The sequence below is a fragment of the Trypanosoma grayi genome, assembly GCF_000691245.1.
Source record: "Trypanosoma grayi strain ANR4 Tgr_480_V1, whole genome shotgun sequence".
Lineage (NCBI taxonomy): Eukaryota > Euglenozoa > Kinetoplastea > Trypanosomatida > Trypanosomatidae > Trypanosoma > Trypanosoma grayi.
In genome coordinates, this window is record NW_008826099.1 from 1 (window position 1) to 13,099 (window position 13,099).

The 13,099-nt window shown below is 54.4% G+C and overlaps 9 protein-coding genes across 9 annotated transcripts; 2 read left to right on the plus strand and 7 right to left on the minus strand.

Moving 5' to 3' along the window:
- Positions 1-322: 322 nt before the first annotated feature.
- DQ04_04801000 (NADH-ubiquinone oxidoreductase 20 kDa subunit, mitochondrial precursor) lies at positions 323-931 on the minus strand (the record flags this gene model as incomplete). The annotated part of the gene is made up of 1 exon (XM_009313798.1): positions 323-931. The coding sequence occupies one exon, from the start codon at positions 929-931 to the stop codon at positions 323-325; it is 609 nt and encodes a 202-aa protein (XP_009312073.1).
- Positions 932-1,498: 567 nt separating this feature from the next.
- Positions 1,499-2,476, minus strand: DQ04_04801010 (putative NADH-cytochrome b5 reductase; the record flags this gene model as incomplete). The annotated part of the gene is made up of 1 exon (XM_009313799.1): positions 1,499-2,476. One exon carries the CDS (start codon positions 2,474-2,476, stop codon positions 1,499-1,501), a length of 978 nt encoding a protein of 325 aa, XP_009312074.1.
- Positions 2,477-2,941: 465 nt separating this feature from the next.
- On the minus strand, positions 2,942-4,069 carry DQ04_04801020 (ubiquilin; the record flags this gene model as incomplete). The annotated part of the gene is made up of 1 exon (XM_009313800.1): positions 2,942-4,069. One exon carries the CDS (start codon positions 4,067-4,069, stop codon positions 2,942-2,944), a length of 1,128 nt encoding a protein of 375 aa, XP_009312075.1.
- A 405-nt stretch (positions 4,070-4,474) lies between these two features.
- Positions 4,475-5,650, minus strand: DQ04_04801030 (hypothetical protein; the record flags this gene model as incomplete). Its single annotated transcript, XM_009313801.1, has 1 exon — positions 4,475-5,650. The coding sequence occupies one exon, from the start codon at positions 5,648-5,650 to the stop codon at positions 4,475-4,477; it is 1,176 nt and encodes a 391-aa protein (XP_009312076.1).
- Positions 5,651-7,039: 1,389 nt separating this feature from the next.
- DQ04_04801040 (hypothetical protein) lies at positions 7,040-8,203 on the minus strand (the record flags this gene model as incomplete). Its single annotated transcript, XM_009313802.1, has 1 exon — positions 7,040-8,203. The coding sequence occupies one exon, from the start codon at positions 8,201-8,203 to the stop codon at positions 7,040-7,042; it is 1,164 nt and encodes a 387-aa protein (XP_009312077.1).
- A 1,212-nt stretch (positions 8,204-9,415) lies between these two features.
- DQ04_04801050 (hypothetical protein) lies at positions 9,416-9,724 on the plus strand (the record flags this gene model as incomplete). Its single annotated transcript, XM_009313803.1, has 1 exon — positions 9,416-9,724. One exon carries the CDS (start codon positions 9,416-9,418, stop codon positions 9,722-9,724), a length of 309 nt encoding a protein of 102 aa, XP_009312078.1.
- A 259-nt stretch (positions 9,725-9,983) lies between these two features.
- On the plus strand, positions 9,984-10,343 carry DQ04_04801060 (hypothetical protein; the record flags this gene model as incomplete). The annotated part of the gene is made up of 1 exon (XM_009313804.1): positions 9,984-10,343. The coding sequence occupies one exon, from the start codon at positions 9,984-9,986 to the stop codon at positions 10,341-10,343; it is 360 nt and encodes a 119-aa protein (XP_009312079.1).
- Positions 10,344-10,953: 610 nt separating this feature from the next.
- On the minus strand, positions 10,954-11,463 carry DQ04_04801070 (hypothetical protein; the record flags this gene model as incomplete). Its single annotated transcript, XM_009313805.1, has 1 exon — positions 10,954-11,463. The coding sequence occupies one exon, from the start codon at positions 11,461-11,463 to the stop codon at positions 10,954-10,956; it is 510 nt and encodes a 169-aa protein (XP_009312080.1).
- Positions 11,464-11,927: 464 nt separating this feature from the next.
- DQ04_04801080 (putative autophagy-related protein 8C-like) lies at positions 11,928-12,314 on the minus strand (the record flags this gene model as incomplete). Its single annotated transcript, XM_009313806.1, has 1 exon — positions 11,928-12,314. One exon carries the CDS (start codon positions 12,312-12,314, stop codon positions 11,928-11,930), a length of 387 nt encoding a protein of 128 aa, XP_009312081.1.
- Between the last annotated feature and the right edge of the window lie 785 nt (positions 12,315-13,099).

The window sequence follows — 13,099 nt, forward strand, 5'->3', positions numbered from 1 at the left end:
TATATATATATAGATATAGATATACATATGCTCGCACTTGAGATAACAGCAACCATTATCATCTATTCCCACGTCCACCCTCAACAGAACGAAGTTAGACCACTACTTGTTTTTTTTTCTCGCCCTATTGTACAAGGGTGCACACACCCCTCACCCAGACTTCCCTCACCCTTCCCACTATTTACCCCCCATTCCCCTCCCCCTTCTCCGCTAGTTGTGCCCAGTTTCACCCTGCCAGACGCAGCAACTGCCTATTAAGCGAGACACAAACACACATACGCACACTCTCTTTTCATTCCCTCGCACTGCTGCGGTAATACCCTCAGCCGCGTACGGAGTACTTCTGAATCTCGTGCCAGCGTATCTTCTTTTGCAGCGTGTGAAGGCAAAACACAAGACTCTCCGCAGATGGTGGGCAACCGGGGATCCAGAAGTCTACCGGAATCGCGCGCTCGCACCCACGCAGCACCGAGTAAGAGAAGTGGTAGTAGCCCCCACCGTTGGCGCAGCTTCCCATTGAGATGACCCACTTCGGGTTCACCATCTGCACGTAAACATTCCTCAGCAGCGGGGCCATCTTGTTTGTGACGGTACCGGAGACGATAATGATTTCCGCCTGGCGCGGTGTGGGGCGCGGCACGATGCCGAAACGGTCCAAATCGTAGCGCGCGGCGTACGCGTGCATCATCTCCACCGCGCAGCACGCGAGCCCGAACGTGAGCGGCCACGGGGAGTACGCAAGGCACCACTCTGTCAGGTCATGCAACGTCATCTGCGCGTACTGGAGGGCGTTGTTGGGCTTGCTGGTGCCTAGTTTGTGCAGCATCGTCGTCTTTTTGCCCTTCTTGAGGTCCAGGCGGTGGGACCACTCTGGGCTCCCGCGGGAGATCATCGCCCGCCCGGTGCGGCTGCAGCGTGTCAAGCGGAACATCGCGTGTCTCTTCTCACTTCGTTTCCCTTTTCTTCCCCCGCACGTGTGTGCGTGTGTGTGAAGCAATGCGCGGGAGAAGAGCAATGATACGAAGCATGCCAATGGGGCGCAGGAGAGCAAGCCTCCAAAGGGATATACACACAAGCAACAGATGCGCAATGCAAAAACGGGAAAACAAAACATTCAACACCCACCGCCGTCAAGATCAACAACGACAAAACACCACCACCGCCATGACCGAGGAAGGAAAAGAACAAAAAAAAAAAACCGATGCACAAACTCCACATCCTCATTGTCTTTGTTTGTGTTGTGCTTCCTTCCGTTAGCCGTGTCCGCTTCGTTGCCTCCGTAGCACCCCACACAACGTCCCCTACCTCAGCTCCAGTTTGCAGACATTGACGTTTTTCTCCCTCGAAACAATAACACCCTCTTACACCACCCACTGCCTTTCTCCACTGCACACACATCCCATCATCAGGGGTATCTCTGTAAATTACACCTCTCCTTCTCCTTCTCCGTCCCTTGGCTGCTGCTGCTGTTTCTCTTCCTACTACTACTCCAACATCACTAGAAGCGGTACACATCGTCGTTCGAATAGCCGAGCTCACCCAAAATGCCACCGAGCTGTACGAGGTTGTTGAGATCTGGCGCAAGGGGCTGAATGTTCATGCCGCTCGACATGGCGCTCATCGTCCCCATCGGGGTGCCTGCCACGTGGTTCAGCAGCTGGTCGGGGCCGCACAGCATAATAATCATGCTCTTTTCATCTGGTGCGGGCATCGACTTCTGTACCATCTCCTTGGACACGCGGCCGACGAAGTGAGGCCAGCTATCGGGGTCCACCGGCTGGTCGACTGTGTAGTACACCTTGAACCGTTTAGGGAAACGCTCCGCCAAATCGTCAAAGACGCCCTTCAACAGTATGTGCTTCTCTGTGCGGTTGCAGAAGAGGAATGAGAGCTTTGTCTTGTCCACAGTGCCATCGTCCCACTTCTCCGTCAGTGAGTGACGTATGATCTGCAGCATAGGCGTGAAGCCGGTGCCGCCCGCTACCATGCCCACGTGCTTCCACTTGTTGGGCCTGTACTGCACCTTGAATGCAACTGAGCGAAACAGCAGCTTGTCGCCCACATGCATGCCAAAGAGATGGTTCGTCATGAGGCCATCCTTCTGGCGCTTCACGATGAGGTCAAAGTAGCCCTTCGTGTGGTTTGCTGTGACGGGCGTGTAGAAGCGCTGACACTGATCCATTGGCTGCACGCCATACTTGTAGCACGCCTGCAGCGTGGAGCATGGCTTCAAGTTGAACTCCTCGTCGGGCTCGAGGAGAAACCGGAAAAGGGCGGTGTCATGTGTGATTGGGACCACCTCCCCCAGCCGGTACGGCTTGTAGCGCTGTGAGAAGACTTCGCCCGGGCGCTTCTTGTTGCGGAACTGCAGGGCGTTCTCGATACTGCGGTAACACTCCGCTGGGCGGGCGTCGCCGGTGGAGCGCTGTAGCGCCGCTCCCAGAAGCCCAGCAGCAAAGCACACGGCGAAACGCATCAAACCAAACGCACGACACACCCAAACTGTTACACAACGCCTCACTTTCTATTCCCTCGTATTGGGCGTTTATTTTGTCTCTTTCCTTCTCACAAAGGGAAGGAAGGCGGTGGGGGAAATCCCTCTTGTCCGTATGTGTGTGCGTGCCGCCCTTCCCTCCTCAATACCACCACGACTGGCAGCTTGTAGAAAAAAAAAAGAAACACAGAAGGGCATTAAAAAAGACACACACACACACGCACGCAGACGCATACATATATATAAATATACATATGATGTGGGGAGGGAGAGAGTATATCATACCAACGCGGCACAACTAAACAATCGATTCAGTCATAGTAATCTAAAACAACTCTTCGTTGGAAAATTTCATATCCCGAGGAGGCGACTGGTAGCAGCCCGCTCATGCATCAAGAAGCCATATTCCACGTGCGGAATTGGAACGGGCGTGAGCAGTCATGTCATTCAACTGTTCCTGTCGACGATAAAACCCACTGCTTTGTCAACGTCGCCATTTGTCGCACGTAGCGCCTCTATACAAAGCGCCTCGTCCTCAAACCCCATATCTTTAAGCATCGAAAGTTGTGCTGCCCACCGTACAGCATCATTCGGCACCGCCTCTCTCGCTTGTGCCAATCCAGGTAGATGCACCCCGCTCCCCGAAACAGGAGGAATTCCCTGCGGGAACATGTCGGTTACGGCAGAAAAGAGGTTCCTCGCTGCCGCTGGAGGTGCGTGTCCTGGTGGTCCAAGGAATGGCATACGGCTACCGCCGCCACCAGAAGAGGCCAGAATGGCGCGCATGGCATTGGTGTTCATTTCAGCCGGGGCCTGCGACGACGACGACGACTGGTTCGCCCACGGGTTCGGCAGCGCTTCGTCGTTCGCCTTCTTGTTTGGATCCGGCCGCGCCAGCGCCTCATCAACACCGCCATCGGACTCCTGCTGTGCCGACTCAAGCGCCTGAACGATGCTCTGCGAAGCACCCTCGGTGTAGTGTTGGAGCCGCTGCTCACCGCCGGGTGTCGCACTAATATGAGCGAACTGCAGCTGCATGTCGCGGCTCAGAGATCGCATGCGGTCGGGGTCAAACCGCGACATCATGAGCGTCTTCATCGTGTCGGGGTCGCGCAGCAGCCGCTCCACGTCAGGTTGCCCCTTGATCACCTCCTTCAGCTCCGGCTGCGTGGAGATCAGCATGTCGAGAAAACCGGGGTTGCGCACCATCATGTCAATCACCGGCTCCATCATACGCGCGTTCTCTCGCGCCGCGCGCTCCTCCTCGGCCGTGTTCGACGTCGTCAGCAGCGCCGCCCGAAGGGCCTCGCCGCTCGGCGCCTCCGCCCGCTGCCTCCCCGACACGTACGCGAAGAGTTTGCGTGGGACGCCGTCCACGAGTGGGTACGTTCGCAGAACGGCGTCCCACGGCGCTGCGTCGTCCTCGAGCACGTGCCCCTGGAAGGTGAGGCGGATGTTCCGCTCGTCAGCGCCGATCATCGCCCCAACCAGCACACGCACCTCCGCAACCGTCATCTCCCCCTCAACGAAGAGCTCCACCTTGTCCGCCACATTGCTCACGACTTGGTAGAGCATCGGCAAACACACCGTTCGAACAACTGCTCAAAGCGACACACCGTGCTGCTGCGGGGGAAGCGACAGGGCAGCAAAAGAAGCAAAAAAGACAAACTGGCCCTGATCACGAAAGAGAGAAAGAAAACACACAAATCGCACGTGGAAAAAACTGCCTTATTTGTGCGGCCTAGCGCGAGCCTCCCTACACTGTTTTTTATCTTCCTCCTGCCAAGAGAAAAAGAAGCAACAACAAGGAGAAACAAATAGAAAACGAGACAGGGAACGGGCAGGGAGGGGGGACACAACACACGACGCAACATAAAGTACACACGACCTTGCGCCCTGCGCCAAGACATCCCCCGCCCCCACACCATATGCTTCTTCAACACACTTGTCCTTTGTACTTGCCTCTTACTGCACACAAAGTCACATGCCATTCGCACCGTGCCCCCAATTGCACAGCTGGGGCACCGGCAGGCGGCCCACAGCGCCCACCAACTCTCGCATCCCACGCTCCGCCTCGAAGCTCTCCAGAGGCATGAAGTAATTTTTGCAGCACGTCTCTGTACAACTGTTGACAAGGGAAGCCGCAGCAACTGCCAAAGCCGCTGCCGCCTCGTCGGAGCTTGACGCACCCCCACCAAAGAGAATGGCAGTCGGCCCCGTTGCAGTTGGTGGTGGCATCTGCGCCACCGCATGGCCCACCGCCGACAGCCAAAATGCTGCGCTGACGGGAACCGCCGACCACGACGCATTCCAGCGGCGAAGCAGCCGCGTGGCGCCCACGACGGGGGGCGGAAGCGCGCACTTAAGCGCAGCAAGCGAGTAGCCGAAGGCCGAACGCAGCGCTGTCCGCTGTGCCGGATCCACGGCGAGCCGCAACGCGCTCATACTCGTCTCGCTGTTGGCGACCGCAAGAAATGTGCGGACACGCCGCGCCACCGCACCGCTCGGAGAAGCTACAGGGAGGGCAAGCTCCAACAGGTCGGGCTCATGCAGCGCGCAGCCCTTTTCCTGCATCAGTAGCTCCGCGTTGAGTAACTTCGACGCGAACTTCGGGACCTTACGCCTTCCGTAGTCGAAGGTAGCACCACCAACCAACCTGTCCCCTTCCGCGTCCCTGGCGAGGGGTGGCACCTGCGCGAACAGCTGCGGCGCCACAACACGACGAAGATCGGGCGCCTCAAAGCCGCCAACGTACACCACTGCATGTGGCGTCCAGCACGGTAGAAGCGGCTCCAGCGACGCCGATGCCTCTTCTTCATCGCAGCGCCACAACTGGCGCCCATCGACGGATTGCGGGGGCCAGCTGCGGTAAAGCTGCGCCCACGCCTCCACCTCGCTGGGCGAGCAGCACTCGCGGAACGGCCCCCGCCTGGCCAGCAGACATCCACGCCGCTCATTGGCGGCATGCGAGGAGGGCTGCCGGGCGCCAAGCCGCGCCATCAACGTGTCTTCCACCTCACCGGGACGCCCTGCAGGGCCACATGACGACGACGGCGGCGACGCACAGAAGAGAACCGATGCACTTGGAAACACCGCCGCAACGAGAAGCCGCAGCGCCTCCATGTGGCCCGCGGACAAACCGGCGCTGAAATCCATTCGCCACACCAGCCTCTCAGCGCCACAGCATAAATGGCGCAGCCACGCCCCGCTAATATATATACCTTCGCTACACGAGCGCGAAGATCAAGAAAGAGAGAAAGAGAGAGAGAGAGGTGGAAACAGCAGCAGGAAAAAAACAAACAAACGTTTTTTTTATATTCGTCTTACACATTTCTCATTCGCCGCCAAACCACAACACCATGTTTGGCTGTTCCTTTAACACGTGGAACTTACTGAGAGGGTGACCACGTAGGGGAGAAGATTATTAGCGCGCGAGCCCCCAAAAGATAAACTCGCTCTCTTTCTTTCACTTTTGTTCCCTTTTAGCTTGGAGTGATGAAGACAAGCCATCTGTGGGTATTTTATCAGATGACTTGTGCCCCTCTCCCCCCTGCTGAGATGCAAACAAACCCATGTAATTAAACCTTCATCTTGACCTCGTTCTTAACGGTGCGCATGCGTGTCTGCGCCCAGAGCTCGTTGCTGCTGCTGGTGCTGCTGGTGGCGGTGGAGTTTGCCCACCCCCACCCGCTGCCCCTCGCTGCGCGCGTCTCGTCTCTCTCTCTCTCACACTCGACACCGCTACACGATAGACCAACAACGACAACAAGAAGGTGCGCGTATCGTCCACCCCAAATGCCCCCGACCGAGTGTGGGCGGGCACAAAGGGGGGTGAAGAACAAAAAAAAAAAAGTAAAACATCGGATGAAAACAAACAGAGAAAACACAACAGGAAGAGCAAAGAACAAAAAAAAAACTCAACAAATTCAAAACACACACACACACACAAAAACAACAGCAAAAAAAAAAAAACCGCCGGGAGGACACAAAGAGTCGCGGTTACATCAACATCATGTGTTGCCTCCCGCACCGTCTCGTCCTGAGCGCAAGAAACACACCGTTTCTGCCCTCCCGCCCTCATTTCTCTTCTTCCACTGACGACCCACCGCAGCGCTACTCCAATCAAGCCCGGGACAAACATTTGCGAATAATACTTTTAGGATCCGGCGTCCCGATTCTCGTTATCTCCGCGTCACCGCACCCTGCAAGCTCCACCACCATTTTACAAAAAAGGAGTTTACCTCTTCGTACCAACTCTGCAGGTGTAAGGAGTTTCGACACAACGGCCTCTTTTTTGTTTGATCGCCCTCGTATTATGCTTCATTAAAAACACACGCACGGAACTGAGAATCATTGACTCACCTCCCAAAGAAAAAAATAATAATAATTAAGCAAACTAAGCAGAACTTACAATGAATGCGTGAAAGCCAATACGTGCTCCGAACATGTGGGAATTAGATCCTCACATCCATACACAAAATGCCTCACGAATGCCTGCTGGCGTTTACCACGTAATATTTCCCTCTCGTTTTTCTCCTTATGATCTTATCTCTTCGCTCCCCCGCTGTACACACAATTTCTTTTCCATTCTTCCCCGCAGATCATGTGCGGTGATTCGGCCGCTGGAGCCTCGTAGAGGGACATCGGCGGGTACCACGTGGCCGGGGGAAGCGGTGCCTCGATCGGTGAAGATGTCACGGAGTTGTAGGACACCCTTGTTGGTGTACTTCTTGTACTACTTGTGCGGCCCCAACCTCCCATACTTCCACCGTACGGGGGCGTGGGCACCCTCTGCGCATAGTAGAAGGGATTACTTATATGCGAATCATTGGCATCCACCTTGATGTCCTCAACCACCATCGAGTCGCGTGGCAACTTTGCCTGCTTCGACAGGTACGGCCCGTCAAGTGCAACGTGCTCGCACAGACTATCCACTTCCTGCGAGGTACGGGCAAACCATACCCCACCAATATCAAACAGAATGCGTTTGTGCAACTGCCGCACGAGCATCCGTTCCGATTCACTCCTCAGGTGCAAGATGAAACAACCACTGCCGCGGCCCTCAATTGTGAGTGCACACGCGCCAGAGGTGCGGTGAAAGAGCCACATGAGCTCCGCCAGCGACGCCTCAAAGCGCACTTGTCCAATGAAGAGTGGATAGGTTCTCATCTGCGGTGTTGGCGGAGGGTCATACGGTGGAAGCGTCGGGAACGGAATGAAGCGGCATTTGCCGAGGAGAGCGCGGTGCACGACGTTCGGCGGAAGCGGTTCCAATGGTACCGTCAGTGGGCTGAATGGGGGAGTAACCTCCTGTTTCGCAACGGCCGGAGTAGCAGAAGTGGGGCTCTCTGTCTCACTGCCATATGGATTCCGCGCATTCGCAGGGGAGTGCCACATGTTTTGGGTGGGTGTTGCCACAAGAGGGGACCAACGGCCGCTCTCGCGGGTGCGTACCTGTACTTGCAGTTTGATTCCTTCGAGGCTCTCATCTTCCTCCACATTAGGTAACTCGACCCGCTCCAAAGGCGCGTATGCGGGGTGGACCATACCGCGAGAGCCTCCACGGTGCCACTTTGGCGTTGACTTTATTACGGGTGTGGAGCCCCCTGCTTCGCCGCCGTCGCCACCGCTGCTGCTGGCCACCGCTGCAGATAACTCTGGACCGTTGGTGTTCGTCTCACTCTTTAGTGAAGATCTCAATGGCCCCATAATTATGCTATTATTCTCCTTTTTCGTGTATCTTTCCAGTTGCACACTCGTGAAGTTTCCTTTTCCCTATCTCTCTAACAAAACAAAAACCTATCTTACCTCCAATGCCGATTCTTGTGTACTATTTCGTGGAACCGACCCTAGGGTAAGGAGCCTACCTTCACAAGGTATCAGGAGAAACGAGAACTATTGAATATTTACCATTTTCCACACTCCCTCTCTTCCAGTTTGTCGGCCAGGAGTGTACAAGACGAAAGCTGTTTCAAGGGCGGGCGGTGGTGATTCACAGAGCTGCTCATCAAGTCACAACAAGCAGCTCCTGCCACCCTAAACAATATCCACACACTTCACCAAGTAGCTAGGCGGAGATAAGAGGGTAGGCTAAATGCATGACCACATTGCTGCATGACTTAGAGGACAACGAGAGGAAGTGTTCAGAACATTCAAGTGGAACTTCTCTCTCAAAAGGAAGACCCCACACCTCAAATCGCACGACTAAACGTATCAAGCGTTTTTACACACAATGTGTGCCTCGAGATGGATTTCCCACATTGGCTTATAGGCAAAAGGGAACAAGGTCGTAGCAAAAAAAAAAGCCAATACCGACCACCTTCGTTTTATCTCTGCGCCTCCGCGCCCAGGACCATGTAACAGGGCCCAATCGCCGCAGGGACGCGCGAGCACTTCACGAGACGGTGACCCATGGGGCTCTTCACATTCCCAAGACTCCCGCGCGAGGCAGCGGAATTAAGAGACAGATTGGGCGGCAAAGCAGCGAAGGAGGAAAGCAACTACTCGACCTTCCTCGCTCGTGGGCAAACAATAATAAAGGATGGAGGTGCAAAGAGGAAACAATAAAATCATAGGATACAGATTTACGCCTTTTTGCACCTCCGTCCTTCATCAGCCTCATAACAGTTTCCAACCCTAAATAATAAAAATAATAATAATTGCAGCGACAAATATATAGGCGATAGACATCGGCACAGGTGACCATCGCACTTCTGGTCACACCCAAGAGATGGAAATACTTGCGGCACCACCGGGGACTTGAAATAACGCTTGGATCCCTCGCGCTAATCTTCCCAAAACCGAATCCTTCCGAGCCAGAGTGTGGCCACAGAATTCCACATTGGTCCCATTAATCACCGTCACTCTCCCAATATAGTCCCCGGCTGCGAGATTGGGTTATCCCTGAGATTCCTGTCCACTATGACATCACTCAAACTTCGATATGGTCTCCCCAACATGCCAGTGCAGCTGCCGAAGGTCACTCGTTCCCTCCTCAAGCCACTATGCGCTTTACTGAAACTGCTCTTTGTGCTCCTCAAAACTGCACTGCCACTACTATTACCAGTCCTGCTGCTGCTAACAACAGAATGCGTTGAAGCTCCCAGAGAGGTGCGAATAGTCATGTGTTCCAACATTATCCATGTCTTTCTTGGTGTCGCTGTCATCTCTCGCCTTCGAGCACAGCAACACTGCCAACCGTTTATACCACATACACCATCTGTCACCTGACGATAGTAATCACGACATACCTGATGCCTGTAAACAAAATTGATTGCCAACGCCTTCTTTGTCTTCGTCCTGTTGTCCTCGAAAGCGCGACCGTACTCAGCGCTCGTGGTGACTCACATTCCAACCGGTGCAAGAAACTGAAAGAGAGTGTGCCACTTCCTTATTCTCTTCCTGTCACCATATTTTCTTACCAGACTTAAATCCAGGGTCATCGCCGTGGTCGATCCACCCATTCGCTGTAACACTGCCTGAAGCCCACATGATGCTGCAAAGGGACTCATGCCCTGGGGGGCCCCTCACTGTTACAGTTTGTGCCCGGGTGCAGATTCCCACGGCAGAACCTTGCCATGCTTGCGCGGCCTGTGCCCCCGTTCCAAAGCCACCCATAGTTGGGGGACGCCGTAGTCTGATGGCTTCCCGGGCAGCCGCGCAGGCGGGACGGGCCAATCGATCCCTCAAAGGTAGGCGCAGCGAACGGACCCTCCATTCGCGGTCTGGAACATCTCCACAAGGGAGTTGTGGGCGGAGTCCGACGCATCCATCGCAAGTGCGCCGCCCCGACCCAAGCACAGGCCACTGGCTGTTGACTTCGGTCTTAAAACGCCGGGCAGTGGCATGAAGTTTGCCGTGAAAATAGCGCCGAAGTGGGCGCTCAATAGCAACACCGGGCGTGCCGAATGCCGGCAGCGGGGCTTCAGGCGCCAAAACTAGCGAAACACAGAAGACCGAAAAAGCGAAACAATAAAAAACAACGTGCAGGCATCCATCAAGAAAACTGGTGCAAGAGAAGCACCCCCACACACTCTCTCCCAGCAATCGACACTAAGCCTACAAAAACTCCTACGAAAGAAACACAATAAAAAATCCTTCACGTCATTACTGCTAGTTCCTCTTTTTCCCAATGACGCACACATCTTCGATGAAATACCACCCTGAATGAGAGCAGAGCATACAAGATCCACCACGGCCACATATTCCTACTCTGTTAGCATCAGAAAGTATACCACGGACACTGCGAAGCACAACACAGTGTAAAAGGAAAGCAACTCAGCTACATCGCTTTTTCTGCCTAACCTTTTCACTGTTAAATACAGATGCAGTTTTCAGGGGGAAAAGCCCACAACTAAGCAAGCCATGAAACCATACCTGTACCACCACACCTTCAGTACCTCACACGTATTCCTTAACCACTCATTCATTGCTGCGAATCGAACTGCATCGCTTCGCATCTAGTAGGCATAGATAGACTGCTGAGACTTCGGCAACGAGCCCTTTATGTTCACCGCAAGGAACTCTTCGATCTTACCGGTGTTGAGAAAACGCCGCATCTGTTCACCAAACACCGTATTCTGCTCAATATACTGCTGCATGCGACGTTTCTCCTGGTAGTGCTCCAACGTCACAAATGAGATATACGTTGGGATACTGGTGATCAACACACGTCCATAGCCCTGAGGCGTGTAGCGCCACCGCGATGTCAAGTACTGCAACACGGTCTGTTTAATCTGTCCATCAACGCCAATGTCGTAGAAGTGAGGAAGTCCATACTGACGTTTCACTGTTGCTGCACCCGCTGTGTACAGCACCAGGGAACCAAACAAACCCGCAGACACAGCCATGTTGCACCGCCGCCACCACTGACGATTCTTCTCAATCTCCCAGTCGCCCTCCGTTTGAAACTTCCGCCACCGCATCATCCACTCATCAAAGTACTGCATCTTCAGTTCATATTTCGTCATTGCAAAGTCTTAAGACAACAGCAGCAAACCTCCTAAGGTCCTCACAATACGTCCAGCCTATTGCTTACACGACACACCTATCAACAAAAACAACAACGAAAAAACCAGAACACAAAAAAGGTCAACCCAAAACATTCCACAGTCACTAATACATAGGCAGGGCTAAAACCATTATTCTCAAACTCCAGAAAATCCGCGCAAATCAAAAAAAATACTCACAAACAGGAAACAAAAACTGTAGAAAAAACGCGGCCCAACGCGAACATCAGGCCGCGGAAACCACACAGTTGTGTATGCACAGTGCCAAATCAAACCTGGCGTGACGGCCAGCAGAAGTGCGCGACCACCGCGCCGCAGCTGCTAGACGTTGAGGCTCAGGCGGGAGAAAGGGTGAAGAGAGAAAACGAAGAATTAAAATAAATCCTTCTACGCTTGGCGTCAGAGAGACGACACGTTCACACCGTTTAAGTCCCAGCGGACAGACAGGACATGTTAAAGTAACCAAACTGGCTCTCGGCAGTGTACCTGAGGTACAGAAACCCGTCGGCATCCTTGTAGTGTTCGTAGAGCTCGCCGACGAGCGTAGAGCTGGAGGGCACCCCGTCACCCATCGTCAGTGCCAGTGGGGCACTGGCGTCAANCTCTGCCGCTGCACGCACCGCGTCGCACAGCTGCGTGACCGTCGCGCCGGTGGGCACCATCGTGTGGCACACACGCCCGCCCTTCGACGACGCGGCCTCGCACACGACAGGCACCATGCCCGGGTGGCGCTCCACAAGCCGGGCGCTCTCCGCGCGGCGCTCGGCGAGCCCGAGCTGGGCCTTGTATGCGCTCAGAGTGGCGGCGGACATCGTTGCTGGATCTCGCTGTGGCTTCCTTTCTTTGCGCAGCCAAGAGGGGGGAGCGAGAAGGCATTGAGGGGCGGGGTGCACGGCCGTCACCGCACGGCACCTTTCGTATCTGACACCACCAGCAGCCGTCTCGGCTTACAGCACTGCGTAAAACAACGATGAAAGAAACCAAAAACAATGAGTGTGCTCGTCAGGCACACCCACGGCACCTCCGCACGGCTTGGCCACATGAGTTAACAGAAATAAAATGGAGTATGCGTGCGCAACACGCGGCCCAACGTGAACATCAGGCCGCGGAAACCACACAGTTGTGTATGCACAGTGCCAAATCAAACCTGGCGTGACGGCCAGCAGAAGTGCGCGACCACCGNGGCATTTATTGTTCGTGCCTCTGCAATTTGTCAATGCTAAACACACAGCACGCAACAGTCAACGCGCGTCAGTCAGTGTCAATTGAAAGATGTCATGGAGCCTAGCATCAGTACCTTGATATAACACAGCACCTGCTAGTGGCCCGAGGCGGGAGGTAATATAACAAACGAAAAAAAGAGAATATCTCACGAACAGACCAAAACCAATATTAAATACTGAAAACAGGCCAGAATTCTGCAACTAGCAGCAAAACGGAAGGCAGCACGGAATGCAGCACGGTAAACATATCACACAGATGCCAAACTTACTCTCCGTGGTATACCCGAGGTACAGAAACCCGTCGGCATCCTTGTAGTGTTCGTAGAGCTCGCCGACGAGCGTAGAGCTGGAGGGCACCCCGTCACCCATCGTCA